Source organism: Vidua macroura, chromosome 23 (genome assembly GCF_024509145.1).
Source record: "Vidua macroura isolate BioBank_ID:100142 chromosome 23, ASM2450914v1, whole genome shotgun sequence".
NCBI lineage: Eukaryota > Metazoa > Chordata > Aves > Passeriformes > Viduidae > Vidua > Vidua macroura.
The window spans coordinates 546,309-573,095 of NC_071593.1; the positions used below are offsets into that span (position 1 = coordinate 546,309).

At 46.5% G+C, this 26,787-nt stretch overlaps 2 protein-coding genes and 1 long non-coding RNA gene across 6 annotated transcripts; 2 read left to right on the forward strand and 1 right to left on the reverse strand.

Moving 5' to 3' along the window:
• Window positions 1–1,074: 1,074 nt before the first annotated feature.
• Window positions 1,075–3,460, reverse strand: LOC128818371 (uncharacterized). Its single transcript, XR_008440469.1, has 5 exons — window positions 3,149–3,460; window positions 2,538–2,643; window positions 1,962–2,043; window positions 1,845–1,864; window positions 1,075–1,759 (listed from the first exon to the last, which is right to left on the reverse strand). It is a non-coding gene; the product is annotated as an uncharacterized LOC128818371 (long non-coding RNA).
• Window positions 3,461–3,483: 23 nt separating this feature from the next.
• Window positions 3,484–12,764, forward strand: PPIH (peptidylprolyl isomerase H). 2 transcript variants are annotated; one of them, XM_053997643.1, is made up of 10 exons: window positions 3,484–3,600; window positions 3,971–4,035; window positions 4,640–4,663; window positions 5,156–5,200; window positions 5,613–5,655; window positions 7,123–7,215; window positions 8,743–8,830; window positions 9,690–9,730; window positions 10,893–10,981; window positions 12,567–12,764. In XM_053997643.1, exons 1-9 carry the CDS (start codon window positions 3,535–3,537, stop codon window positions 10,959–10,961), a joined length of 534 nt encoding a protein of 177 aa, XP_053853618.1. In that variant the 5' UTR covers window positions 3,484–3,534; the 3' UTR covers window positions 10,962–10,981; window positions 12,567–12,764. The 2 variants fall into 2 exon arrangements, with proteins under 2 accessions (XP_053853618.1, XP_053853620.1); XM_053997645.1 differs by lacking the exon at window positions 3,484–3,600 and adding an exon at window positions 3,783–3,870.
• Window positions 12,765–16,321: 3,557 nt separating this feature from the next.
• Window positions 16,322–25,745, forward strand: YBX1 (Y-box binding protein 1). Of its 3 annotated transcripts, none has more exons than XM_053997638.1 (8): window positions 16,322–16,665; window positions 17,008–17,071; window positions 20,403–20,436; window positions 22,501–22,590; window positions 22,810–23,112; window positions 23,461–23,540; window positions 23,631–23,908; window positions 25,375–25,745. In XM_053997638.1, exons 1-7 carry the CDS (start codon window positions 16,509–16,511, stop codon window positions 23,875–23,877), a joined length of 975 nt encoding a protein of 324 aa, XP_053853613.1. In that variant the 5' UTR covers window positions 16,322–16,508; the 3' UTR covers window positions 23,878–23,908; window positions 25,375–25,745. The 3 variants fall into 3 exon arrangements, with proteins under 3 accessions (XP_053853613.1, XP_053853612.1, XP_053853614.1); XM_053997637.1 differs by having other exon boundaries at window positions 16,323–16,665; window positions 25,370–25,745; XM_053997639.1 differs by having other exon boundaries at window positions 16,327–16,665; window positions 23,643–23,908; window positions 25,370–25,745.
• The last annotated feature ends 1,042 nt before the right edge of the window (window positions 25,746–26,787 follow it).

A 26,787-nucleotide genomic window follows, 5' to 3' on the forward strand; every position in this document is an offset into this window, starting at 1 on the left:
TGGAGAGAGACACTGTTGGTTGAGCAGATGATGGGGAAGAGCAGTAACCTGGCTTGTATTGCAAGTTTTACATGATTTGCAAAGGTGTTTTTTCATGTTGTGTGTACCTGAGAAGGTAAGAGGACAAGGCACAAAGAACTGGTTTATGCAGATGCAATACATGTAGCTAAATAATAAAATCATTTATCTTGGTAATTCTATAGTAAAGTATCTTTCCCTTTCTCTGAGGCTGCTGAAGAAGTGACTTTTTCACAGGTCACCAGAACATGACTGTTGCCAAGGAAGATCCCTGCACTTGGATGCTCATCTGGACCCTGCTCCTGCTCACATCCCCTACCCCCAACATGTTTCTCACTGGACTAGGTTGCTAGAGGGCACAGCAGTCCAGAGCACTGGCAGTGGAGCTCGAAGAGGAAGCTTTCCTCATTTTGGAGTGAGCTTCACAGCAGGCTTGGGAGCTGCTGCTTTATACTTTCTGTGATAAGAAATGCCTAAATGTGTCTTGGTTTTGCCTCAGAAACTGATTTCTGGGATACCTGAGAAATAGGGCAGAAGGTATATGAACTGCAGCTTGTGTGAGACACTGCAGAATCATCTTCAAGGTGAAGTGTTGTGTTTTTTAATCAAACTCCACTGCCCAAGTCTGCCAGGAAACGAATTTCTTCACCAGAAGAAGTAGAAAGAGTGGAAACCCACCTGCTTAACCAAACAACCCTGTTGATGGGGACTGTTAGCGTCCATATTTGCAGTTGCTTAGTTTCTTTGTCTCTCTTACAGAGACATCTCTCCCTGGATGTTGCACTTGGGAGAACATGAGCCACACACAGGGGAGCTGAGCCTCTGATCCAGGAGCCCTGGAGACACTGTTCCTGAGAATTCTTTTTCCCTGAGATTGCTGCATGCTCTTTCAATACAGGTGTACAAAGCTCCCACCTTTCTGCATCACAGGGAAGTGTTCATACAGGAAGTCTTGAGTTAAACAAATTTTTAAAAACCCTGTATGTTGTTTCTGAGTAGTCCCTTTCTGAGTAGTTTTTCACCCTCAGGAAACAGTGACAGACAAACTCTCTATAGGACAATCAGAAGCACCACTTGGGACTGGGTTTGGTTTGATGGTTTTATTGTTTCAATCATAAATGTCAGGTTTAATGGTCAACATTCTTCTGAGATATCTGCAGCCTTTAATGGTCACTGGCAGGTTATGCTGGGAAGCTTGGTGACCAGTACTGAACAGGTCTATACAGAAGCCATATGCACTTGAAATGATTGGCAAGGAGTGAAGCAACTGTTGCAATGTTGCTACTTTTTAGTTCTCCTCTCTTGATGATGAACGAAGAAAGTTCCCTTTCTTCATTCTTGCACCATCCTCCCCTGAACTTCTGCCATCAGGAGGCTCTTTCTCTCCCTGTGGAAACAGCTAAGCAGGTTCCCATGGCCATGTCCCAGCTGGTAGTGAGGGTGCCCTGAATTTCCTGGGAGGTAGAATGTCTGGCTGGCTTCTATACAAGTTCTCCCCCTCCTCAGTGTGTGTGGGCTTTTTACACCTCCTTCATTTCTTGCAGTCTCCTTGAGGCTTCAGCCCTGTCATTTTCTGGCACATTTGACATGACATGCAGAAGACTAAAGCAGCACAAGGCTTTGGAAAATAGATCACAGTTTTCCAGCCATGTCTGGCCCTTTCAGGCAGTGACTCATCTTTATACTCTCAGATGTCCATTTTGCCCCTTTTCACAGCTGGCTCTTCTCAGAGAGCATGCATCTGGCAATTTACACAAGCCCAGTTTAGTGCCAGACTGCAAGGGAGAAGAAATGGCCTGTCAAACTGCAGGACAGACAGAACTCACCTGGACAAAGTCATTCTCTCCTATGACAAAAAAGCAAAACCCATCAGAGAAGAACAGCAACAGGATCAGTAACACAAGAGAAGTATATTCTGAACATCCGTTCACACTTGTTCCTACCTGGCATAGAAAAGTAAATATGTATTTTGGCAGAGAGAAGTCTTGAGGCATCATTCATCTTGTACCACTGCCCATCCCTGGCCTGCAAAAAAAGGTATTTTCAGATGAACTGCAGGAGTTTTTAAAGCAAAACCACAGCTGGGACACACTGAAGGACACAATTCACCAATGCAAATCACTGAGTAGATTTTTACCCTCAGGAAGCAGTAACAGACTCAAAAATTATCTTTAGAGTTGTTAGGAAATGCCCTGAGAAAACTGTTACTAATCACAGGCTGAAGGTGTAGAAATAGATCACCTTTGTTCACCAAAAGCAGGCACTGCCATTTTGGCATTTCAGTGGCAGAACAAGTGTTCTGTGCCAGCCCAGTTCTGTACATGCCAAGTCAGGGCTGATCTTCACACTGGAACCTTCTCTTGCCACAAGGAAAGGGCAAGGCCCAGCTACAGCACTGATTGTACTCAGACAGCTGCACTCAGCCATTGAGTGCATACATAACGATTTCCAAATCAGGATTCTCATGCAGGAAAGGTCTCTTTCCAAGCAGAAAAGTTGCAGTGCACTTGTTTACATACCTTGCTCATCCGTCTGCCACAGAAAGCATGACTTCTGCTCAAGCACAGTCAGGACATTGAAGGATGTCCTGTAAACCTCTCAAAGGCAGTGTTCAGCTGATCAAACCTTGAAAGCAAGCACAGACCTAACTGTTGCAATCATGAAATTAGTAGAAAAGATCCTGAAGATTGAGACCAATTGCTCTCCCACCACTGCCAAGGCCACCACTAAACCATGTCCCCAAGTGCCACATCTACACAGCTTTTAAACCCTTTCAGGGATGGGGACTCCACCACTACTCTGGACAGTCTGTGTCAGGGCTGGACAAGCCTTTCCAGAGATTCTTAAGGATGTCCAACCTGAACCTCAACTGCAACAACTTGAGGCCAGTCCCTCTTGTCCTGTTCTTTGTTCCCTAGGAGCACAGCCTGACCCTCACATGACTGCATCCTCCTGCCAGGGAGTTGTGGAGAGTGAGAAAGTCCCCTCAAGCCTCCTTTTCTCTAGGCTGAGTCCTCCCAGCTCTCTCAGCTGCTCCTTGTGCTTCAGACCCTTCCCCAGTTCTATTCTCTTCTCTGGACATATTCCTGCCCCACAATGTTTTTCTTGTAATGAAGCATCAAGAACTGACCCCAGGACTAGAGGTGCCCCACCACAGGTGGGTGGTCACTGCCCTGGTTCCACTGGCCACACTGTGGCTGGTACAGCCCACGTGCCATTGGGCTCCTTGCCCATCTGGGCGCAACTGGGCTCATGTTCAGCCGGCGTGTGCCCAGGGGGGCAGGGAGATGAACAGGCAGGCCTTCCCAGCCGAGCAGTGGTCTACTCTGGGGAGCCCGAGCTGTCCCAGCAGGATGGAGCTCCGGACGCCACCCCGATACCACAGACACGGTCTGGACACACCACACACATCCCAGACATCCCGGACGACCTCCCCCCCACAGCCCGGCCCTGCCTCTCCTTCCGTCGCCGTTTCCACTTCCGCTGCCATTTCCGCTTCCTGCAGTGGTAGTCGTGATGTCGGCCCTGGCAGCGAATCCAAACAACCCCGTAGTTTTCTTCGATGTAACCATCGGCGGGCAGGTGGGGGTGCTCCAGGACGGGGAGCGGCGGCGCTCGGGGAGGGACTGCAGGGATAACTGGGGATGTCGGAGTGTTGTGGGGATGAGAGAGCACAGGATGTGCGGGGGTTCAGCGTGGGGCTTGCGGGGCCGCAACTGGAAGCGCTGGGAGGGGCGGTGCCAGGAGACGGCTAGCGGGCCTGTGAGGTCACTGGGCCCGTCGGGAAGGGCTCGCAGGGGAGAGAAGAAGGACTACGTCAGGAGGGGCCTGGAGGGATGGGCATGAATGGGGGTGAGTGAGGTAACCGGATTTGTGGGAGTACCCGGGGTCGGGCGACAGGCGTCTGTGTGTGAGAGGACCTGGAAGACTCACCTGGCCCCCGTCTCCTCAGGAGGTCGGCCGCATGAAGATCGAGCTGTTTGCAGACGTTGTACCCAAAACAGCAGAGAACTTCAGGTAACGAGCAGCTACCATTCCTGCAGTTCAGCCTGGACTGGAACTGCAAAGGCTTTCTGGTGTAGGAATGGCTTTTGGTGGCAAACTGATTAGCTGACTCCCACCCCAAACTGCTTCACCTGCTTTGTGTCTCTCTGTTCTCAGAGATGCTGTGTGGCATCCTGGTCTCTCAGGGGACCCTGTCTGGCTGGAAGGGGTCCTCCTCTGCCCCCTCTCTGAAGCCTCCTGATTTGCTCCATGCATTTAGAGCAGGGAGTGCCTTGTGCCATGGTGGAGGTCTCCTGGCCACCCAGTTTTCCTGCCATCAACTTAGGGATGCACCATGTGAAATCCCACTTCCATTGGAGGGATGGACATACCCTGGTCTCTGTCAAACACAGTGCCTGCCCCATATTCATGGTCTCGTACAATCTTGATGTTAACTCTCTGACCACCTCACTACAAAGAGCACAGAATATGTTTTGAAATGGCAGGGGGAAGGAGTTGCCATTTCCTGTTTCTCTGGGAACGTCTCTGACACAATAAGGAAATTCCTGTGCACCAGTTGGTGCAGCCCTCAGAGTTCACATGCACCTAACACTCTGCTCTCTTTTTTGTTTGCCAGGCAGTTTTGTACAGGTGAATTCAGGTAAGTGGATTATAATGTCCTTTAAGTGTCCCACTGGAGAAATAGGGCTGGGTGAGGTAGAAAGGGTTTGTCTTGAGCTTTTTCATGTTGTAGTAGTACAAAATGGAAGAGAAACCTGCTTTGAGGAAATTGTGAGGGGCTTGGAGACTCACAGGGATGGCAGGTTTCTCTTTCTGATATGACTTTTTTTGTGCCCACATGGCTCTAAAAGCCCTATCTGCAAAGCCCACCTGCTCATGCTGCACATTGCAGTGGGATCCTGTGAAGGTGATGATGTGGGTGTTGCAAGGAACAGAGTCATTCATGTAGAGAGCCCACTTGAGGCTTTTTTTTTGCCTTCAACAGCAGCAGCTGAGAGGCTGTGGCACTTGGTTGTATTTCAAGGCAGCTGCTAATGTACACAGCAACCCTTTGGGACTCTGAATTGCTGGGACAATTTTGTGTTGGGATATCCAGTAGGTTGCACTAATTCTCCCTTTCACTTCCCTACAGGAAAGATGGTGTGCCTATAGGTTATAAAGGAAGCACTTTCCACAGGTAAATCATCTACCGTTGTTTAGACACTAAATAGCAGCCTGAGCCATATGGAGTTTTGTGACCTGCCTTGAGCTATTAGTCGTGTTGGAGACATTTGCGGATCATGGCTAATGTAATTCTATGGCTTTGGGGGACCTGGGGATGCTGTCCTCCCCACTGGGAGGAGTCCCCTGTTTCTGGTGTGCTACGTCAGATAAGGCATCTATCACATAATCGCTATCTCTGTTCAAAAGCAATGAGTCCTAAATGACCTCGTATCAACCATTAATTAATATTTGTTGTAGATTTTAGGCTGCAGCATTCACAGACTGTTAACTTCTGTTGCACAGCAAGGCATAACCCCTTTTCATCTTACACTGAGCTTCTTGAGGCTTTTGGCCACTGGGAACTAAGTGTTGTTTTACTTCTTTAGGGTAATAAAGGATTTCATGATCCAAGGAGGTGACTTCGTAAATGTATGTACTCCGGTACTCTTTTTGTCCTTTTTCTCTATGGTATAACATGCTACTATTTCCAAGGGTCTGTGCTGATTTGTGGGATCTCTTTGTTTTTTGAGGTATCCAGTAGTAACTGGAGGTATCCTCATAGCATTACTGCCATCCTACTGCAACAGACAATATACCTCTTGAAAACAAATCTGGAGCCTTGTGGACACGCATTCTTCCCAAAATATTTTCTCTCTGCAATAGCCTGCCAAAACCCGGGAAGCTTTCAAAACTTGAGAAATTTTGTTTGCCCTGTTTTCCTTCCCCCTTCTGATGTCCTCCTCCAGACAAAAACCTCTGTGAATTTCAATTCACATTGTAGATAGACTCTAAATACAGAACCCAGTGCGTAATGTAAGAGGTCATTTAAATCAAAACTAGCCTTTAGTTACTAAATTGTCTCAAAATAGAAAAGTCTTTGCACCCGCAATGGTGGTTGTGCTCTGACATGGGGATAAGCAGAATATATGAGTAAGGCTGAAGGGCCACAGGATCTCTTCATTGTTCTAGGATCCAGTAAAATTATTTTAATTTTGGAAGCATTTAAAAATATGAGGGAAGCAATAAAGCTTTTTTAATATACAACTTGGTTGTATGAAAGTCTCTGAGAGATGACCACACAGCAGGTGGTTCAGCAACACCAGACTCTGTGGTAGTTGCTAATTGTGACACTGCTCAGATGAACCAGTGCACTGTATTACTTCCACTGCATCTCAACAGGTTTTACAGATTGCTCCAGTATTTGGAATTTATATGTTACATTTATTACAAAGGCACCTGGGGAGCAAGCACAGTCACACTGACCCCTGAGACAGGGTGCAAGTTTCTGTCTCAGAGCCAAAAGTTTAAGTAAACTGCAGAGAGCAGGAGGGAAACAATCAAAGGCTGGGCAGGTAGAGCAAAAGGACTTAGTAGAAAGTACAAGCATAAACAGAAAATCTTTTATTTTAGAAACTATCCTTGCAGAACAGAGAGATTGCTTTCCTATTTCCAGTAAAGTCACAGAAAATAAGGTGAAATACATAAAACCACTGTAAGCCAACTTTTGCCATGCAACCACTTCTGCTTTCTTTGTCACACCATCCCATACTTTTATGTCTCCTCCCTTTTCCCTTTCAATCCTGATGGGTCTGTACCAAGCAATCTTTAGCCTCCACTTCACTCTGGGAGGCTTGGACTTAAACTTACCATCTGCATGGGCTTCTGCCAACATATGAATGGTGAACAATGAACTGTGTAGTTAGAAACCAGTTGCTGTTCTTGTTCAGAAATGAAACACTGAATGTGTTCACTGCTGGTGTATGTAAATGGCAATACAAAATCCATTTTGTCCTTTCCTCTTGCTTGGAGATTTTAAAATAATTTTTAAATTGAATTGTTCTGTAGCAGTTCCTACAGAGCAAATGCTGTAGCTGACTGGGTACCTCTGTCATGCAGGGAGACGGCACTGGAGTAGCCAGTATATATAGGGGTCCTTTTGCAGATGAAAACTTCAAGCTGAAACACTCTGCTCCTGGCCTGCTTTCTATGGTGAGTATAAAATAATGACATTACAGACTAAAAAGCTTTGGGAATTTTCTCTGTGCTCTTTTCCTAAGCGTATATAGTATTTGCTGGACAACAACATCTCTGCCATTGGGTACAAGGTCTGTTTTGTAGCTACTAGTCAAGCAGATACTTCTGGGTTAATATGTTGAGTAACACAATAGTCCTGATCCTGCAGCGTCCTTTCTTTGCTGTCTCTTGGAGCGTTGGGACAGGCTTGGCTTGATTGCTTTCAGAAGAGCTTAATTCTTACAGTTTTCATACAGTGGTGAGTTGGTGGTGTTTTCGTTTTTCCTGATACTGTTATCAAACACTGACCTTGGCAAGGATGAAACAGAGAGATTTGGGAGTTCCAAAGCCACAGCAGTATTACCATGGTATCTTTTAAAACAGACCTTCCTATTCAACATAGTAGGAGAAACTGCAACCATTGCACATTGTCTGGTAGGAACAATACCCTGACTTTTGGAATAGAAAGCAAATTGAGCCAGTGCTTCAGTATTCCTATCCACAACTGCTTCTTCCCCAGCTCTTTCAGCTGCACTGCCCTTAAAACCACTTGCTTAGGACATTTAATCATTTGAATTACGTATTCGTCCATGTTGAAAACATGGCCCAAAAAGAGGTGTCATGGCACAGCTAAGCAGCTAGTGTACTGTGGTGTGAGAGAAGGGATTCACTTCAGTTTTGCCAGCTTTGTGTTAAAGTGGCATGGCTCTGAAGTCATTATACTGTGTCAAACCTTGGATCCCAGGAACTATGGATCCCAGCTGGATCCTTTTGAAGCTGACTAGCATTAACTAGAAAGCCAAAATGACCCTGTCCTTTGCAGTCCTGCAGCTGCAAAACTTGACCAGTTCACTCATCAGGACAGAAACTTGCTTTAGTAGCTCATGGTTGTCAATATCGCAAGTGGCCTTCAGTGTTGCAGACATGTTTTCTTAACAGAGTGCAAATGCTCTGGGTTTTGTACTTGGGTGTGAATAAAATTTCACATGTGCATCCCACAGTTTCTGTGACTCCTGTGTCAATATAGTTGTTACTTTTCTCATCATTATCATTGGAAATTTTTAATTTTTATTCTGAGGAAACCTCCCAAAAACCAGAAATCAACTGGGTATTTTTCTTGCCCTGGTTTCTGGTGTTCAGTTTTCCTCAGGGTAATACTGCAGCCAATAAATAATTGTCATTAAAACGTTCAGCCTTTTTTCAGGAGTGTGCTCTAAAGCCTGGACTTTGGCACAGTCTTGTATTGAACACACCTTTGTAGAAGTATAATAAATAGTTGGCGATGTGGCTCTTATGCATTCTGGTGTGACCAGAGGTGGTGACATGCTACATCCCAGCACAGGGTGCTCTCCTGCAGATACGTATTTTTTTTCCTTTGGTTTGTCTAGCAATAAGCTAAAAATAATACCTACTTGAGCAACACCTCTTCTTTATGTGTCTACCTTCGGTTTTGGTCAGTCTGAAATGGTATACTTCTTGTAGTTTGCCATTCTCAACCCCCAGGCAAACAGTGGTCCGAGTACCAACGGCTGCCAGTTCTTCATCACTTGCTCCAAGTGTGACTGGTTGGATGGGAAACATGTTGTTTTTGGTGAGTACCTGCAGTAAAAGTCCTGGAGTGCCAGCTCACAGACATCCCTGCAGGGCAGCTGTTAAAATAAATAGTGAGAATCAGAATCTTCTGAACTGGGAGGAGCCCAGAGGGATAATCAAGACCAACTCCTGACCCTGCACAGGTCACCCCAAAAATCCCACTCTGTGCCTGAGAACACTGTCAAAATTCTCCTGGACCTCTGGCAGCCTTGGGGCTGTGATCATTCCCTGGGGTGCCTGTTCAGTGCCCAACCACCTCTGGGTATGGACTGCTCATTCTTCCCTCCTCGCTTGTGCTATCTGAGGGATCTGTGCAACCTGTTACTGTGATGGATCTCTGTTGGATCACTGTTGAAATGAATCATTTTTTCACAGGTTAGCTTTAATCCAGATCAGTGTTCAGCGTACTGTATTTGTACACAAATCCTTGTACCAGTGCAGAGGGCACAGATGAGTGAAAGGATTCCTTTCTTCTCCACTGTCAGAGAAGGCTGAGCTCTCACCAGAGTCTTGGACAGTAATTCTGTGAAACCATATCTGCTAACTTGCATTTACTGCTGGTTGAACTGTAGGAGTTCCCGTCCAGTCTTAAGCTGGTGGTCTCAACCCCCAAATTTCTACACACATGGCCCCTGTGATGGGAAAAGGCACTTAATCTGTGCTGAATGTGGAGAATGTTTGAAGAGGGGTTGTTTCCTTTATGAGTTTAGAGATCGGTAACAAACCCTGAAGTGCCCAATAGCTACACGCTGCCCAGGGCTTTTCAGGAAGGACAGAAATGCATGTACCTGTGATGAGTGGGGGGGAACAAAGGTAAAAAACAGCCATATTGAAGTGGATAAATTTTCTCATTCTAGGTAAAATTGTCGATGGGCTGTTGGTCATGAGAAAAATTGAAGTAAGTTTGAATATGGTTACTTCCTTGTGAATGCCTGCATTGGAAAGTTATGTGCATGATTAAGTAGAGTTGTCCTGCTGTCTGTTTACAGGATACCAGGGAATACCAGTGTTGATAACTGGCATTATTGGTTATCATTGTTATAATGTAGCAGGAAATCTATTGAAGCAAGGCTGTCATATGAGTTGGCTTTGGAAATGCTAGGATCTAGTGACTGTGATAGTCTTTGAGTGGGGATTGTGCTCCTGGCTTTATTTGCTTTGCATTTGTTCAGAGGCTGAATTAAAAAGTTGTTCCATCAGCAGCTCAGACAAGAGCGTAAAGCATCTCACTTCTTTGCCATTGCCTGGGATTATTCAGTGGATGCAAAATCATCAGTTCTGCTGATCCATGATCAGCATGTTTAATAAGAAAAATTAAGCTAATCTCCTCATGGGCTTCCAGGAGCTGAAGATAAATACAATCCAGGTAATGATTGCTGCCAACATCAGGCCTGGGTGTCATGGCAGCATAATGAGTAGATTTAACAGATAGCAGCAAGTTCTCTGAGACAGCCAGCATTGACTCCATGACACATGTGGGATAATGTGCATAAGGGTCTCTAATCTAGAAAGCGGGGCAAACCACAGAGCTGTTGGGCTTTGAGAAAAGGTCACATGGAAGGAGTAGCACAGCGTGGTATAATTGTGGTGAGCCTGCTTTGGGTATCAGTACAGTGAGACCAAAGTAAAGAAAATTAGAGATTCAGAGAACAGCTGAGTCCAGTGCACCAGGAGTTTCAGAATGAGGGTTTCTTTGCCACTGTCTCTTTCCTTTCTGTGTGAGCACAGGTTCATTTTGCTTGTGGCAGCTGCTTTTAGTATCAAAGCCAGAGCAGCCTCAAGTATCTCCATGAGGAGCTCTCCAGTTTTTACTCTATTCCTGCCCTCCAATTCAAAGGACCAGCCTCTGGTCTGTGTCCCAAACCTCTGCTTACAGAGGGAATTCACCAGCTTATGATTGGGCCTGTTGCCAAATGTGTAATGGTGCTTTTCTGCTCCTCAGAGCTGTGTCTGTTCCTCATGTTACAGACATATCTCTTAGCCAATCTTCCAGTACTTGTCACTGCCTGGGTTTGCTGTGCTTTTGTAAGTTTTAATGTTCTATATTTGTTTGTCCCCAGAATGTGCCTACAGGTCCCAATAACAAACCGAAGTTGCCAGTTGTGATTTCTCAGTGTGGGGAAATGTGAAGCGATGAAAAAGCAATGTGGTAAGTCTCAGTCTTCACAGGCACAGTGTCATGAACTCTAGGCTGCTCTGCTTCTTACTTTTCTCTTGACTTATTTTCACATTTCTTTGAACCTGCAGAGAGCTGTGTCAGCTCATTGAAACACCAGAAAGTGCTTCTCTAACAACATTTATTTTTTGCCAGCTGAAGTCCCAGAACTGGCTTCCTTCCAAGCTGCACAAACACCAGAGGCAGCACAGGAGGAATAAGATTTTGCAGCTGTAGTCGAGGGGAAAATGGGTTTGTGGGAGCTTTTTTCTTGGATTGGGTTAGGCTGCCTTGAAGCCTCAATTGTAGAAAGTGGATGAAAGGGAATTACAGCAGTCATCTCTCTAGCAAGGCAGTCTGGTTGGTGAGAAGCCTCACTTTGATCTGCAGATTGGAGAACTTTCAAACAGCTACAAAAAGTAGACTATCCATGGGTGGGACAGGCAGGGATCAAGAAGAGGAGAAGAGAAAGGGTAGACTTGAGCCTCCTTGCTCAGTATAGCTGTAGGACCGACACTTCTGAAGGACCAAGGAATTACCATTTTGCATAGTCTTGACTTGAAAAAAATACCACTGTCTTTATCTGAAGAGAGATGTTTCCACTATTTACTATTACTTAGGCTTCATTTTGGTTAAACCAATAGTCTTGGGCTAATATACAGTAAGTATTCTGTCTCCATTTGTCTGCTCAATTTACTGTAAAAACTACAGGTATTTAAACAAATCTGTCTAGATTTCAGTGTGTTGGGCTGCAGCTTGTCAAAAATCTGCTGTATTAGCCTTTTGGTTGCTTTATTTTTCCAAATTTCAGGAGGCAGTTTGGACTCACAATTTTACACTCACAATACTCACAATTTTTGACCTTCCATTAAATTATATCCAATCCCTCTTTTGTAATAAAGTCTTAGAGACCTGCAGCACTTGCAACTCTTGGAAGCTCTTGCAATTTGATGAAGTGACAACAGGGAATGTAATCATTCTTCCATTCCCCTGGTACTTCCGGTGGCATTTACAGGCTTTTGAAAAAAGTCTGCTAGCAAGAGTGTCCCTTTTCTTGCAGAGCTGTGTTGAAGGGTCAGGTCTCCTTTAGGGTTGTACTCAGTCCCAGACTTTCTTACCATTTTAGTTTGGAGTACTGGATCTCTGGCCAGTGCCCAGCTTGAGCCTGGAAGCTTTTCATTCATAGGTGCAAGGCTGGTGCCAGCTTACTTGTTTCCTGGGCAGGTCTTAGGAACAGCCTTGCTGCACTCTCATGTCTTTCATCTGACTGGGGACGAGAAGAGCTTTTGCATTGCCTGATGTCAGACAGCCACATCAGCTACTTGTCAAGATCCTTGAAAATGAGCTGGGAGAAACAGGCACTGTTGCTTTTAATTTCAGAAGCAGATGCAGTTGCCTGGCAGGCAGACCCAGGAGGATTCCTGAGTTCTCTGGATGATGAAAGCTGGTGTGTGTAGCAACTGGCATGCACTTAAAATCGCTGTGTGGCCCCCAGTGTCACTGCACAGCCTGGCTGTTGTAGGATCTGTTGGGAATGGTTGTCCAGCATTTAGACTTACTTGTTTCTTCTTCCTTTCAGTGTTCCTTTACTGGTGATTAGACCTGTGCTGGCTCCATGCAATTCCAATTCCAGCCAGCTCACCCACTGCCCCAGACTTCTCCACAGGCCAGATCCATCTTCTTGAGGTTCTCCTGAAATTATTTAATAATGGGCATCTTTTTTCTTTTTTATTTTTTTTAACATTTTGAAATGTAAATAAAAAAAATTTTAAACATGTGCAGTGCACATCCATTAACATTAGTGGGAATGGATTCTTCTCTAGGTGAGAAGGGCTGTAACACCTTCAGCAACATGCATTATCCCTGGCTGGTTCAGTCAGGAACATTTACTGCATGGTATTGAGAGGAAGAAGGGGTGAAAGGAGCTTGGTAGAGCTGTGCTGCACCAGCTCTTTCACTCGGCAGGTAACTACAACTGCCTGGCTGGCAGAAAGGTTCTTGGTATCTTGGGAATCTCCAGAACCTTTGTGTGTACAGCCTTTCTGAGGCATGAGGAAATTGGTATAGCACAGATTCAATCACCATGAGTGCTGCGCTCTGAGGAGAATTCTGATGTAAACAGGTGTCTTTCAGCCATCAAGCTGTTATGTGCCGCATATGTTGGAGGAGGGGTTCACCTGAGTACTTACAAGGGTGTTGGAGCAGGCTTGTCACATGGGAAAAACAGAATGGTAATGCTATAGGAATGAAACTGGGGCTGCTTGTCCTGTGTAGTGAGGAGAGTGCAGCTGAGGCTGCCTTTCTTTTCCCAGAACAGGGCTGGGAGCTCACCCTCCTGGCAGGGGACAAGGCAGCACCCTGCACAGGGCTGGGTTCCAGCAGGAACTTCTCATCCAGCTGTTTAAAGGAGCTGATGGAAGTTAGGACAAAGTTCTGTCACATGCAGGTGATTCATCCCATGCAGAGAGATCCCATCCGTGCCTGGGCAGCGGGTGTAGGGTGCACTCTCTGCCTGAGTTGGGCCTTGCCCAGCACTGACAGGCTGGAGGAAGCTCCCACAGGTTTGGCTGTGCTCTTTTCTCTCCTCTTTGAAATCCTGGCAGAAGGCTTTGGCTGTCAGGATTCCTATGTCCTCATTCCTAGAATTGCACAGCATCTGAGAACACTCACTTCTCTCCAGCCTGAGGCATGTCACTTTGTACCTGCAGAACATCAGGTGATAAAAGAAGCACAGACACCCCAGTCCTTTCTGCCTCAGCCCCACAAATGCTTTACAGAGGGCTCTCCTGTGAGAGGAGGGTTGAAGATTCTCAACAGGCTGGCTCAGGTGCCTCAGGGAGCTATGCTTGGCAGTGCTCTGCTGAGGTTTGCGCTTCTGGCTGCTGGTACCCAATTCACTATTTTTTCACCAGGGAAACCAGTTTATTTCTGGTCCAGGCTTAGCAGCACTTTTTCAGCCTAATGTATTTATACCACTGCCATCAGCTGGCCTCACTTCTTGCATACAGGGGTCACAGAGCTATCCCAGATTAATTAACAGTGGCAAATCCATTACTACTTCTTTGTTGTTAGAATGGCTAATTACATCCCATTATATTTCCCTTAAACATGGAATGTGCAGGATTCCAGCTTGTGTGCCATGTTCCTTACCTGCTGGCTGAAAGTCTTCTCAAAAACCACTTTTTTTGTTTTAATTCCCCCATGATGATGTCACCCTTGTGTTGTATGTAGCAAATCCTGGAATATCCTGTAGAGGAGGTGATGGACCTCCTCTCAGCTCCAGCATCTTCCTACAGCTGTGGATGCTGCAGCTGGAGATGGTGTTTCTGGTTGCCTGTGCATTTCCCTGAGGGTCTGAGTTGCCTCTGGATCCCACAGTGTTACCCCACAAAGACATCATTGGGGCCCACAGTTTTGGCTGTAGGTGCATGGCCCTGACATCCCCACAGATTTCCTCCCTGGAGTTTTCTTCCTCAAGGGTCGCTGCCTGGTGTATTCCCTAATTCCCATTCTATAGTAAGATTATTTTTCAGGTGACTCACTGTAGTGGTTTTGTTTGTTAGTTTAAGATTTCTTTAATTTTCAGATTTTTTTAACTAATATGTTGATGAGTGTGGTGGGTTTTAGTGTTGGCTAATTACTTATATATTTATTTCTTGTGAGATAGGAAGATAGGATTAGGAGAAAGGTAAAGTAGGCTTAAAATTTTTAAAGGGTATAAAGAAAATTTTATTAACAGTAATTAAAAGAAAAAAGTAGTAAGAATTAAACTCTTTAGAAGATATTTCTTTCTTTTATAACTTTTTTTACTGATTATGTAAAGAAATAATTTTTTTAGTTAATTTATTACTTTATTTATACTTTATATATTATTATTTATTATAATATATTTATTATTTATATTTATATGTTTATATTTATTATATTTCTAATATATTTATTATTATTTATTTATTATAATATATATTATTTATATATACTTTATATATTACTTTATTTATTACTTTATTACTTTAAAATAGGGTGGGTTTTTTTTTCTCGTACAAAACTATGACAGTCACTAAGCAGGACCCAATTTTGACATCATTCTAGCTTCTTTATCCAGGTCATCATCCTGGTGTAGATCCTTGTGGGACTGTGTTATGGTTTTCAAGCCCTTCCCTTCATTGACTGAGTTGAAGATCAGGTGGAAGAGTTCCCAAGAGAGCAGGATGAGACCAGTATTCCTAGTGGGTTGATGTGGTGGGTTGTGCTTGGCCTCATTGGAGTCCCTCACCTGGCCAGGGTGGAATGTGGGGAACTGGGATGGCAAACTGAACAGTGATTTGTGTGCAATGCTGAAAGGGCTGATCCCAAGGGGATACGTATTGGTTGCAAAAATGGTGGAGTGGTGCGTCATCTCCCAGAGACCTCCTGGGTGGTTGCTGATGTCCTTTCCCTCCTCCCATGTCAGATGAATGACATGGCCAAAACAGGAAATGTGGCCACCAACCACATTCTTCAACGGCCTAAGGAAAATTAACTTGTTGGACAAGGACAGGGCTTTTCTTTGCACCTTCCCTCTGGGGAACCCAGCAAGAGATGTTGGGTATCTCCAGGCCGCTGTAAGGTGAATACATAGGGGTAAGGAGGCAAAGAGGAGCGGAGAGGTGGTGGTTAGAGAAAGGCTCCAGCAGGGTAAAGGACCCAGCACTAATGCTTTCCCGACAGCCTGGGTGGGCAGAAAGGCTCAGGGTGAGGAGCTGCTCCTGCCCTTCCAGGGAGGGAAGGATGGGATGCTTAGGGAAAAGCTGATTCCCCGCGAGTCAGCTCAGTGCTGTAACTGCACGTTACATGCATGGACTGGGGAGCTCTGACACGGCTCCAAATCCGTCATTTCCCGCTGGTATTTAAAGCTCCTGGGCCCTTTCTGACAATCATTAGCGGGAGTGGGCGCCCCCGGAGCGCTAGGACCGGAGCCGCCCGGAGCATCGCTCTGCCCTGGGTCTTTCCAGCGAGCGGAAGCGGGGTCGGGCACGGCACAGGACAGAAGCCACCGCCACATGGTCGCGCGCACTTCCCCGATCGTGCCCGTTGGGGGCGGGAGCGGCGGTCGGAAGGGCCAATCAGGGGCGGGGGCGGGGACTCCGGGTCGGCCGGTGAGAAAAGCTGGCTTGGCACCCACGGGCGAAGCAACCAATGGGCGCGCGCTCTTGAGGAAAGGCAGGTGTCGCCGCCAATAGCTTTTCGGTGGGGGGCGGTGGCGGGTTGGGGAAAGGCCAATGGGGTCGCTCTCCGTTTAACGGGCGGGCCGGGTGGCGAATTGCGGCGCGTGCGGGCGGGGCGCGCGGGGTGGCTAGCCGGTGCGCGCCGCCATTGTGGCCAGTTCGATCGGTATCGGGAGCGGAGAGCGGAGCTCAGCGAGCCCGGAGCAGGGAGCAGCCCCCCCCCCCCCCCCACGGCCGGCCTCAGTCACCATCACACCGCGGGAGGCGGCGCAAACAGCAGTCACCACCACCGTCCGCACCGAACAGCCGCCGCCATGAGCAGCGAGGCCGAGACCCAGCCACCCGCCGCCCCCGTCCCCGCGGCGGCCCCCGCCGCCCCCGCCGACTCCAAGCCAAACGGTGGGACCGGGAACGGGGGCAGCGGCCTGGCCTCGGCGGCGCCTCCCGCTGGCGGGGACAAGAAGGTCATCGGTGAGGGCAGCCTGGGGTCCCGGGGTGGGGTGGGGTGGGAAGCCTCGATCCCCCTGCCCCTCCCCCTCCATGGCTGAGGGTGGCGCGCGCTCCCTTTCCCCCGGAGGGGCGGCGCGCGCCCCCTCCCCGCCCCCGGCTCGTGTCCTCGCTCGCGCGCGCGGCGGCCGTTAGTCGCCCCCCTCTCCCTCCCCACCCCGCGCGCCGCCGGCCCCGCGTGCCGGGTGGGGGCGGGGCGGCGCAAGATGTCCGCCACGCGGGGCCTTTGTGCGCGCGCCCCGCCACGTGCCCCTGACGTGCCGCTCCCTCCCCTCCTTCCCCTCTTCACTCTGCCCCTTCCTGCAGCAACGAAGGTTTTGGGAACAGTGAAATGGTTCAACGTGAGGAACGGTTACGGCTTCATCAACAGGTGAGAGCCCAGACGCGGCGGGCCTTGTCACGGGGGGGCCCCGGGGAGGGGGCCGCGGCGCTTGCGTCGCGCAGGTGACAGGCGGGGCCGGGGGCGGCGGTGCCTTTGCCGCCTCTAGCCCTGCTTTGTAGAAGGAGCTGGTGCTGTTCGCCCTTTCTCCACCCCGGGGTTTCTGACCTGCTTGGGGCTTGCCTGGTTGGCTTTTGAGTCCTTTAACCTGGGCAAGAGCTGCGCTCTCGAAGCGAGTCTGTTTCCACGGCGATTTGCCTTTTACATTATGGTCCATCCTTTTATGGTGTTTTGGGTTTTTTTTTTTTTCCCTTAAAGATACAAAAGTATACTGGCTGTCAGCACACACAGTATTTGTTTAAACTCCTGCGTAAAGTTCAGTCAGTGCTAGCAAAAATTGCTTTTAGCACTTGGTAGTTAAAACACACTCTAATGAGGACACCATCAACATATGGCAAAAGGAGCACAGTTCACACAGTCTAGTGCCACACTCAAGTCTATGGACTGGTCTCATGAAATAAGTGCCTAGAAGATTCTTTTTATGACAGTAGTTGATGTGAAAGAATAATTTGACCGCTTTGAGAGTTATCTAGGTACCTGAAGTGGGCCTGTCAAGGAGAGGAAGTGCTCTGCAAACAGGTTTTTAAAAACTGGGCAATTCTTGGCCCCATTGGCTGGGGGGGCCTCCCTGGAGTGTTGCCAGAGCTGTTTCCCTTAATTCGTGGTACTTAAACTCCCCAGTCTCAGAATGAGGCTACATACTGGGAAATCCCCCTTTAGGCCAGCAAGTATAGTGTTATTATTGGAACTTCTGTTTATGTTTGGTTTAAACACTGCCTTTTTGAACTGCCTGTTACTTTATGAACTAGTCTAAATTGTCAAGCTCCTGAATTGGTTTTGTGTCTGCAGCTTTACAAACTTGCCTCCCATTCCGCCCAATTTGCATTGTTCATCATGCCATGCTTCCCAGTGTTGTGGAGTCACCAGTGCTGAGAGCTGTTGTGTCTCTGGCCTTGGAAACGCCTCCCAAGTCCCAGCCACAAACCCCACCTCGAGGGAAGGCTTTTCCTGTTCCCTCAGCAGTGAAAATGTTCTGTGATGTCAGTCAAGCAAGGAAGCAGCAGCTAGTTGAGACATCTGAGTAGCTTCCCCAGTCATTAATTTGGCAGCTGTTTAATCCCTGAGGTTGCCATTTGTAATGAGAAACCCAGCCTGATCTCGTATTATCAAGAGATTAGAGCCTGGTAACTGAAGGGGAGGACATTTCCTCAGCTCTGAAATCTTTGCCTGGCTGCAGGGAAGCTGTGCAGGAGCTCCTGCCCTTGCATGGCTCTGCTTTAGCCAGGTCTGCTTTCAGATAAAATGAGGCTATGGAACTGAAATTAGCTTTGATGTAGGTGCATGCTCACTTCAGGTATTTTCTGTGTGTTTTTAATGTTAGAAGTGTGATTCTTTTACAAAATAGGAAGGAGTTTGAATTCTGGATCTTTGATGGTTGTTTCTCATGTTTGCCAAAATAACAAGTAGATGTGCAAAAGCCACTGGCTTGATCTGTACCATAACTGGAGTTGCACTGTCTGACATGGTATTTGGTGCCTTGCTGGACTTGGCATCTTCTTTGTCGGCTTATCTATTTCCCTTTTTCTAATATATTTTAGTGGATAAAAGATGTGAATGGAAGAGTGGCATAGTGCAAAGATCGGTTAAATTGTTTGTTTGGCCTTCAGAATGGATGTTTTTCTTGTACCCTTCCAAATTTTCTTTTAAAAAGTGGTTGGTCCTGCTCTTCCATCATCCACATGACAGCATGCTTGCTGCTTCCAGATGTACTTGGTGGAAAAACAGCATTGGGAGTGATGTGGCCAGTGGCATGAGGCTGTAAAATGGCCTGGTGTGTTTTTCACTTGATTCAGTGAGCTTTGTGTGACCTCGTCAGTTATTGAGCCAAAACTCCGATGTCCTCTTGAATGGAAACTGCTTTGCAAATGGATTTTAAAAATAAGTATCCGGTCTGGTTGTCCAAAATTCAACCTAGGCAACAGTACAAGGCGTCCATGTTTGTGGATGAGCACTTCCTACCACTGTTTTTTAGCTGAGGATGAAGGAAGGTGCTCAGCATTTTTACTAGAAACATATTACTACTCTCTTGTGAAGGTTTTCAGCATTTTGGACATTGTGTTTTGAAGAAGAGTCTTTCAGCTTTGGCTTTGCAAGGGCTTCTGAGTGCTGCATTCTTGGGGCTTTGGAGATGAGATCAGAATGGCTCTGCTCGGCTGCCTTTTCCCAGTAACCTTTGAGGTCTGCAGGCATCAATTTCAAGAGGAAACAAGAGGACTTATTTTTACTGGTGATGTCTGATGGAATAGCTGTAGCTTGCATGGAGTTTCTGGAAGAAGTTAAATTGTCAATTCTCACTTTTTAAAGCCGGGCGCAAGGAGCACCTGGCTTTATCTTACTAAAAACCAACCCAAGTATTCTGTTGCCCCTAGCTATGAGCACTTCAATTTGGAGCATGTTTTCACACAAGCTTACTTATGTCTTTAACTAGGAAATAAAAGCCACTTGGCTGTTGATTCAGACTGTTCCATGCAGTAATGAAACTTAACACAGCAGTGAGGGTGGGTTGATGTGGTGGGATCTGGGATGTCCATGCTTGAAGAGTGGGGGAGATGGCTTGTGCAGCCCTAACCAGCACAAGGTTGTCCCTGTTGTACCTCTTCAGAACAGAATAGAAACTTCTGACTGAAGCTGGTACTGAGCTGTGGTTGTTGGGGCTCATGGCAGTTGCAGAAGCTCTGCCAGGGTCATGCTGAAGGATGGGCGCTCTTGGGTCCTTATAGATACAGACCCGAGCTGTTTTCTGTTTAGTGAGAGGGGAGACCAAGGCTTGACCAACTGTGCTGCCTACCCGGGCAGCTGGTGTCGCTGTTCCTCAGGTGAGTGAAGCACTGAGCCTGAGGGGGATGTAAGTGAGGCTACAGTGGCAAGGACAGAGCTGCTTCCAAAAGCTGCAGTAGCCAGTCTACCACAGAGCACTGCTTGGAAGGAGTGAGTGCTCACTATCAGGTGTTCAAACATCTCTGGTGATGGGATGTGAAGGATGGAGGGGTGTGCAGCAGTGAGGAGGAATGTGCCTTACTGAACGTTCAGCATGTGCTTTGCACTTTGTGTAAGCTGATCTTTCCTACACACAGTAAGCTAATAGGAAGTAGTTGAGGAGTAATGTTATGATACATCTGCATTCTGTCTCTGTACCAAACAACTGAATCTTTAATTTACTGTGCATTTTATTCATGAAGTTCAATTTCTTGTTGTTTTGCAGGAATGACACCAAGGAAGATGTGTTTGTCCATCAGGTAAGATTTCCTTGAAACTGAAACATATTCTTTCTCAGAAATTGCCTGTTCCTGACCTATTTAAGTAGGATTGAAGTTGGTGGAAGAGCCTTGCCTTTTCACTGTTACTTGAACACAAACAACTGCTTCTTGGTTGCATTGCAAGTAGAGCCTGCTTGCACTTTGGGGTTTTGCATATTGGCCGAGTGGGCTGATGATGTACAATGATGAGAATTGCACTGGATGCTAGCATGGACTTGCTGCATGGAACTGCTTGGAGTCCAGTAATCTTGTGGATTCATACAGGGTTAAGTAAGCATCTGGAAATAAAGTTAAATGAAAAGCTTGCAGCAGGGAGAGAAATTAATTGAACTTAGGGATGAAGTGCCAAAGAAACTCTTTTTTTCCTAGGCAGAATTACAGATTTTATTGCTCTAGTCTTTCAATTAAAGTCTACAAATATTTTAGTAGAGGCTTTTCAATTTAACTGATATGTATCCTTAGCTATAATGTATGGCAAATAGGTAAGCCTCTGGAAAACAGACCAAGACTGCACACCACACCTGTGTCTTACTTTATGGAGCAGACTTGCCTTGGTTTAGTTCTTTGTCTGAATTGAGAAGCTGTGATCAGCAATTTGCTTTTTGCCCTTTCTGGATCAAGATCTCCTTAGTAAGCAGCCCACAAAGAATAATTAGTGGAGCCTACATTTCTCTGGCATTTAGGAGTCCATGGGTCATTCTTTTGTCTCAAGTTAGGGATATGCTGCTGATGTTAACACAAAGGAAGGGAAAAACAGTGCCTGGAAAGCGTTTTGGTTTTGTCATCTTTCTGCTTCATGCTTGTTCTTTGTCTGAATTACCAGCTTTTAGAGGCACTGGTTTTTGAGAGATTATACATACCCTGTGGGTACACTTTCAGACGCAATGGGCAAGTAGGGCCTCCTGTAAGTGACCTTGACTTACTGGTTGTGTTACAGGACTTTTCATGTAGCTGCTATCTATGTTTCTGAAATAACAGTTTGGTAATGATTTGTTTTAGTGTAATATTTTTACAATTAAACAGTTATAGGGCTCTAATCGGAAAGAAATCAGGTTGTTTGAGAAGTCTAGCTGTGTATGCTTTTCTCCATCCCTGTTACATAGCTCAGGTGTCACAAAATGCTGTTGGACTGGTTGCTTGTTGTAATAAGGCTTTCCTTAAAGTTACTGAGACTTGTGGGCATGTTTTTCCATTGATTCTGTACAATTTAGGTGGAAGAAATCTAATAGAATTGTGTGGCAAGTATTTATATTAAAGTCATTACACTTTTATTGCCCTTCAGTTAAAGTGTTTGATAATCAGGACATGCCTGAGCACGGTGTGTATTCAGTGTTAACTTGTCTGTTGAAGATGTCATCCAGTACTGCAGAGCACTGAAAACTGATTCTGTTCTAGTAATGTTGTTTGACAGGTGGCTGCTAATACAGAGGATTGTCTGGTGCTGACACCTGGAAAAGACCAATCTTTGTTGTGCAGTACACAGCTGGAGTAGATTTAGGATTAATTGATTAGCCCTGTAGTAGAAACTATGGTGTTGGAAGCCTTGGAGGAGGAGATCTCTTGATGCCATTTTTATGTTTACAGAGTATGGAACGCATAAGCTGCTGTGTCCTGTGGTGTGTGGGAAATAATGGAGGGCTGGAAGTCCAAGAGGGTGATTAGAAAGGCTATGATATTTTGGTGTATTGGCATCAGAGGAATGTGTAACTATCATAGTGGTGTTGAATTTTAAACTGATTAGGAATGCTTTAGCCAGTGCATGGTGTGAGAGTTTTCCTCTTTGTTTTCAAACTGCCTTTTTAGCCAGCAGACAACATGTTGACAGGTGCTTCCAGTTAACGGTAAAGCTGTTGCACATTTCAAATAGTCCAGAGCGTAATACAGGTACATTTTATGACTTCCTGTATTTTCCCAATGATTCAAGTGCTTTTTCAGGAGTACAGGTCTTTCTCCTAATATAAAGAAACTGAGTATTTAATAATCTTTAAAAAAAAATACCTTCCTTCGTATTCTTATGCTGTGCCTGCACTGTTGTGTTGTTAGACTGCCATAAAGAAGAATAACCCCAGGAAGTACCTCCGCAGCGTAGGAGATGGAGAGACCGTGGAGTTTGATGTGGTTGAGGGAGAAAAGGTAAACACGTCTCTCGGGTGTCAGAGCGCACATGGAAAACTCAGATTGCAGGCTTTGGTGTGGTGCCTGTGGTTTGAGTTGATGCCTGATGACATCCAAGGAGGTGAATGGTTTTTAATTTCTTCACAATACGGATGTAAATCTTTGCTCAGTACTAGACTGTTATGCTGTAGCTGGTGGGATGGTGACTGTTTCACTAATGCTATTTCCACTCTTTAGGGTGCGGAGGCAGCCAATGTCACAGGACCTGGTGGAGTTCCAGTGCAGGGCAGTAAATACGCAGCAGATCGTAACCATTACAGACGATATCCACGTCGTAGGGGTCCTCCACGCAACTATCAGCAGAACTACCAGAACAGTGAGAGTGGGGAAAAGAACGAAGGAGCAGAGAACATACCAGAAGGTCAAGCCCAGCAACGCCGTCCCTATCGCAGACGGCGGTACCCACCTTACTATATGCGTAGGCCCTACGGGCGTCGTCCACAATATACCAACCCTCCTGTACAGGGAGAGATAGTGGAGGTAACATTTGCCTGACATGTGATGCTAAATGGGCTTGGTTGCTTTGGAGCAGGGTAATGGGATGCACCTTTTGACACTCCTTGTAGGTACTACAGATGATTTTGGAAAGGTTTGGCAGTAGCGTGGCAGAGCTGAAGGTCTTCATATTACAGCTTCTAAAAACCAGAGTGTTTCAATTCACATGATTAAGTGGAGGATTCTCCATCATGTGCACACCTGTTCCCTCAAATTGCTGTCCACCTTGACTGAACTGACGACCTTCCAGCTCCTTTTTTACAGTGTGACAAGCTGTGGAGTTAGCACATTTCTGGTTGGGGCTGAGACGGTCTGTGGCCTGATGTCTTGCAGGGTGCTGACAACCAGGGTGCAGGAGATGGCAGACCAGTCAGGCAAAACATGTACCGGGGTTACAGACCAAGATTTCGCAGGTATGCTGCAGATCAGCTGCTGGTTTTAGCCTTGTTCAGCAACAGAGCCAGGACATGGTGATGCTCAGATGCTGCATAGTTAAAGCTTAGCTTGACTTTCAGGGGTCCTCCTCGTCAAAGACAGCCTAGAGAGGATGGAAATGAAGAAGATAAAGAGAACCAAGGGGATGAAACCCAAAGTCAGCAGCCACCTCAACGTCGGTACCGCCGTAATTTCAACTACCGACGCAGACGCCCAGAGAACCCTAAACCACAAGATGGCAAAGAGACGAAGACAGCCGAACCACCAGCTGAGAACACGTCCGCTCCCGAGGCTGAGCAGGGCGGGGCTGAGTAAATACCGGCTTAACATCTCTACCATCATCCGGGTGCGTGACCGGGGCCTGGGGATGCTGTTTGCTGACTTTTTTTGTTGCTTTTCATTTGTGCCTTACAACGTTTGGACTCTTCTTGCTCATGCATGCTGTAACTGATCAGTGAGTGTCTCTGCAGAACTAAACTGTGAGGCTTTGTTGCATCAATGCTGACTAATTGGGAGGACTTAGTTACAAGCTTTAATTGTCATAGATGGAATAGTGTTCCGTTTAAAATCTTGGCTGTGTGCAGTAGTTCAGGTATACAGCAGTCTCTGCTCACCCAGAAATTCAAGCAGTGCAAGTGTAAAGACTTGAAAAGAGTCAGGAGAAGCGCACGCTGAGATTTACCTAGCTCCATCAGTGCCTAAGCTGAGTCCCTGTAGGGAGGTGGATGGCATTGAGACTTTGACATCCATTTCTACAAAGGTGATGTGGAATTAGCAGGAGTGTCTCAGAAGCAGATTTTTATCTAATCAAAGCATTGGAAAAACTGGTAGAAATGGCTGTTTTGTCATAGCATGTGGGAGCTGTATCACAGTGCTGAGACGTGTACTTGGGAGGTTTGTGTGCAGGGCAGGGGCCAAAGACTGGTTTAGTTTCAAGAGAACCTGTCTCTGATTGGGGCATGTTTGGTGCTGACTCCTGAGAGACAGTTCTGCTAATTTGGGAATATTTTCATTGCCAACTCTACTTGTTCTGCATTTCTTGTCACCCGTGTGTGTATCCCGTTCCTTTTGTCCCTCACTCCTTGCTTATTACTTGGAGAGCAGGAAAGTGGAAGAAGCATTTGGGCTGTAGGTGGGAGCAGTCTGAGTGGTCACATTGATGGGATGGACTGGGGCTGGAGGAGTTGGGCTGGGAGAACGCTCAATGTTGGCAGCAGCTGCAGCCTCTCCCAGCTGTGGGAGCTTGGGGATTTGATCTGCATGGGCTCTACTGCTTCATGTTCCACTTGCAGATGGATCATTCACTCACTGTCCAGGCTGTGCTGCAGTGATCTCTCTGTACTTTGGGTGAACATTTGTATCCTGGTATTCATCTTTGTGGTCAACACTTCCTGGATGAATTCTTAGAACATGGGCTTCAGAAGGATGTCACAATGGCACCTTGCCTCCTCTTGCTCTCTGGTAGCATTGGAGAATATTGGGTTTCGTTTCTGTGCTTTGCGCAATGGCTGAATGTTGGCAGAGCCTCGTGGAAGCAGCCCTCCCCATGACTGGAGGGATCTCTTTGGGTTTAAGTTGACTTCTCTCTTTGGAGTCCTTGGCATTGTTCCTGTGCAAAGGTGGCTGGTGTGGTTGTGGGGGATGGAGTGGGGCTGACAAGGAGATGTAGCTGGTGATGGTTGGGCTGTGAGCTTGTGACAGGCAGCTTAGGATGAATTTTTGAGTTGCAGGTGAATCTTGGTACACAGAGCACCCCTGTAACCTTTGACACCTGTTTGATCAGCCTCTTTTTCCCCCTCTTTTTCAGTTTAGTCATCAAAGAAAAGACTTCAAGAAATGAAGAAGAAAAAGAAATTCCAGCAATAAGAAATGAACAAAAGAATTGGAACTGAAGACCTTAAGTGCTTGCTTTTTGCTGTTGACCAGATTACTAGAACTATCTGCATTATCTATGCAGCATGGGGTTTTTATTATTTTTACCTAAAGAATTCTCTTTTTGGAAATGATAAACGCGTTTTTTAAAAGCCTGGTTTTTCTCAATATACCTTTAAAAGTTTGTAAATTGTTTCATATCTGGTCACGTTGAGATTTTTAAGAACCTCATTTTTAATTTGTATGAAATATACGCCTGATTTTTTCAAGTCAAACTGCAAGCATCTGTTAATAAAGGTCTTAAAGCGTTACCATGTGTCCTTAGATGTTTTAAAGGTTTTAAGTAAAAAGGTTTTAAGTATTCATAGAAGGTTTGGGGAAAAAAATGACCGCTTTACTCTTTGGGCATACAGGCTGGTGGGGTAAAGCAGAAAAGTTGAAGTAAAAAAAGCCAATGAAGGTGCAACTGAGTCACATTGGAGAATGATGGGCAGGCATGGAGGGGTGGCAATTTCTAGTGCTAGCTCAGTGTGTTTCCAGGAGCTGTTTGCTGGTACAGCTTGGCTGGAATGCAGCACTTGCAGACCTGAGGTGGTGTGAGGGTGCTTAAAAAAAGAAAGGGTGGGGAGGAACCCTCCCCCCAGAAATGGTAAAATCACACATTGATTTGGGTTGGAGGAATGAGGAGCTTTAAAGCTCATACCCTGTCAGTGGGGCAGGGACACCTTCCACTTGACCAGGTTGCTCCAATCCATGTCCAGGCTGGCCTTGGAAACTTCCAGGGATGGGACAGCCATGGCTTCTCTGGGCAGCCTGTGCCAGGTTCTAGATTCCAGAAAATCCCAGACTTCTCACTGGGGCTGTGCTTTAGCACAATTGCTCCATGAGTGCACTCCAGAGCCAGCTGGGTGCAGAAGCATGGAGATGGAGCTGAGCCTTATGACAAAACTGGCTTTGGCTGCACCCCACTGCCATGGTGAGAGCCTGGTGAGTGGGGACTGCTCCCTCAGCATGGAGCTCACAGCTGTGCCATGGTCTTGACAACACTCGTTAGAACCACTGCAGAGCACCTGCAGGACGGGGTGGCTGTCCAATGGCAGCTTTTGGGACCTTTCTACATACTAGTCAGCTCTGTGCTCTTACTAATTTTTCTGTGGGGTCCAGTGTCCCCCTGGTGTCCCAACAACCCTAGTGCTTCAGGCTTTGCTCTCTCCAAGCACCTGCTAATGCTCCCACCTGCCCGTCCCCTGGCTGTACCATCTGTGAGGATCCTGCCCTCCAGACACTGCTGTTTGACAGCACAATCTCATCTCTGCTCCTTCCTGTCACTCAGTGTTTGAAATTTTCTCCTTT

Bases quoted from the DNA above. Each gene is read 5' to 3' on its own strand.
- YBX1 (XM_053997638.1), top strand. From the start codon at position 16,509: ATGAGCAGCGAGGCCGAGACCCAGCCACCCGCCGCCCCCGTCCCCGCG. The intron at 16,666-17,007 runs GTGAGGGCAGCC...CCCTTCCTGCAG, and splicing joins CGGGGACAAGAAGGTCATCG to CAACGAAGGTTTTGGGAACA. The intron at 22,591-22,809 runs GTAAACACGTCT...TCCACTCTTTAG, and splicing joins ATGTGGTTGAGGGAGAAAAG to GGTGCGGAGGCAGCCAATGT.
- PPIH (XM_053997643.1), top strand. From the start codon at position 3,535: ATGTCGGCCCTGGCAGCGAATCCAAACAACCCCGTAGTTTTCTTCGAT. The intron at 5,201-5,612 runs GTAAATCATCTA...TTACTTCTTTAG, and splicing joins AAAGGAAGCACTTTCCACAG to GGTAATAAAGGATTTCATGA. The intron at 8,831-9,689 runs GTGAGTACCTGC...TTCTCATTCTAG, and splicing joins TGGGAAACATGTTGTTTTTG to GTAAAATTGTCGATGGGCTG.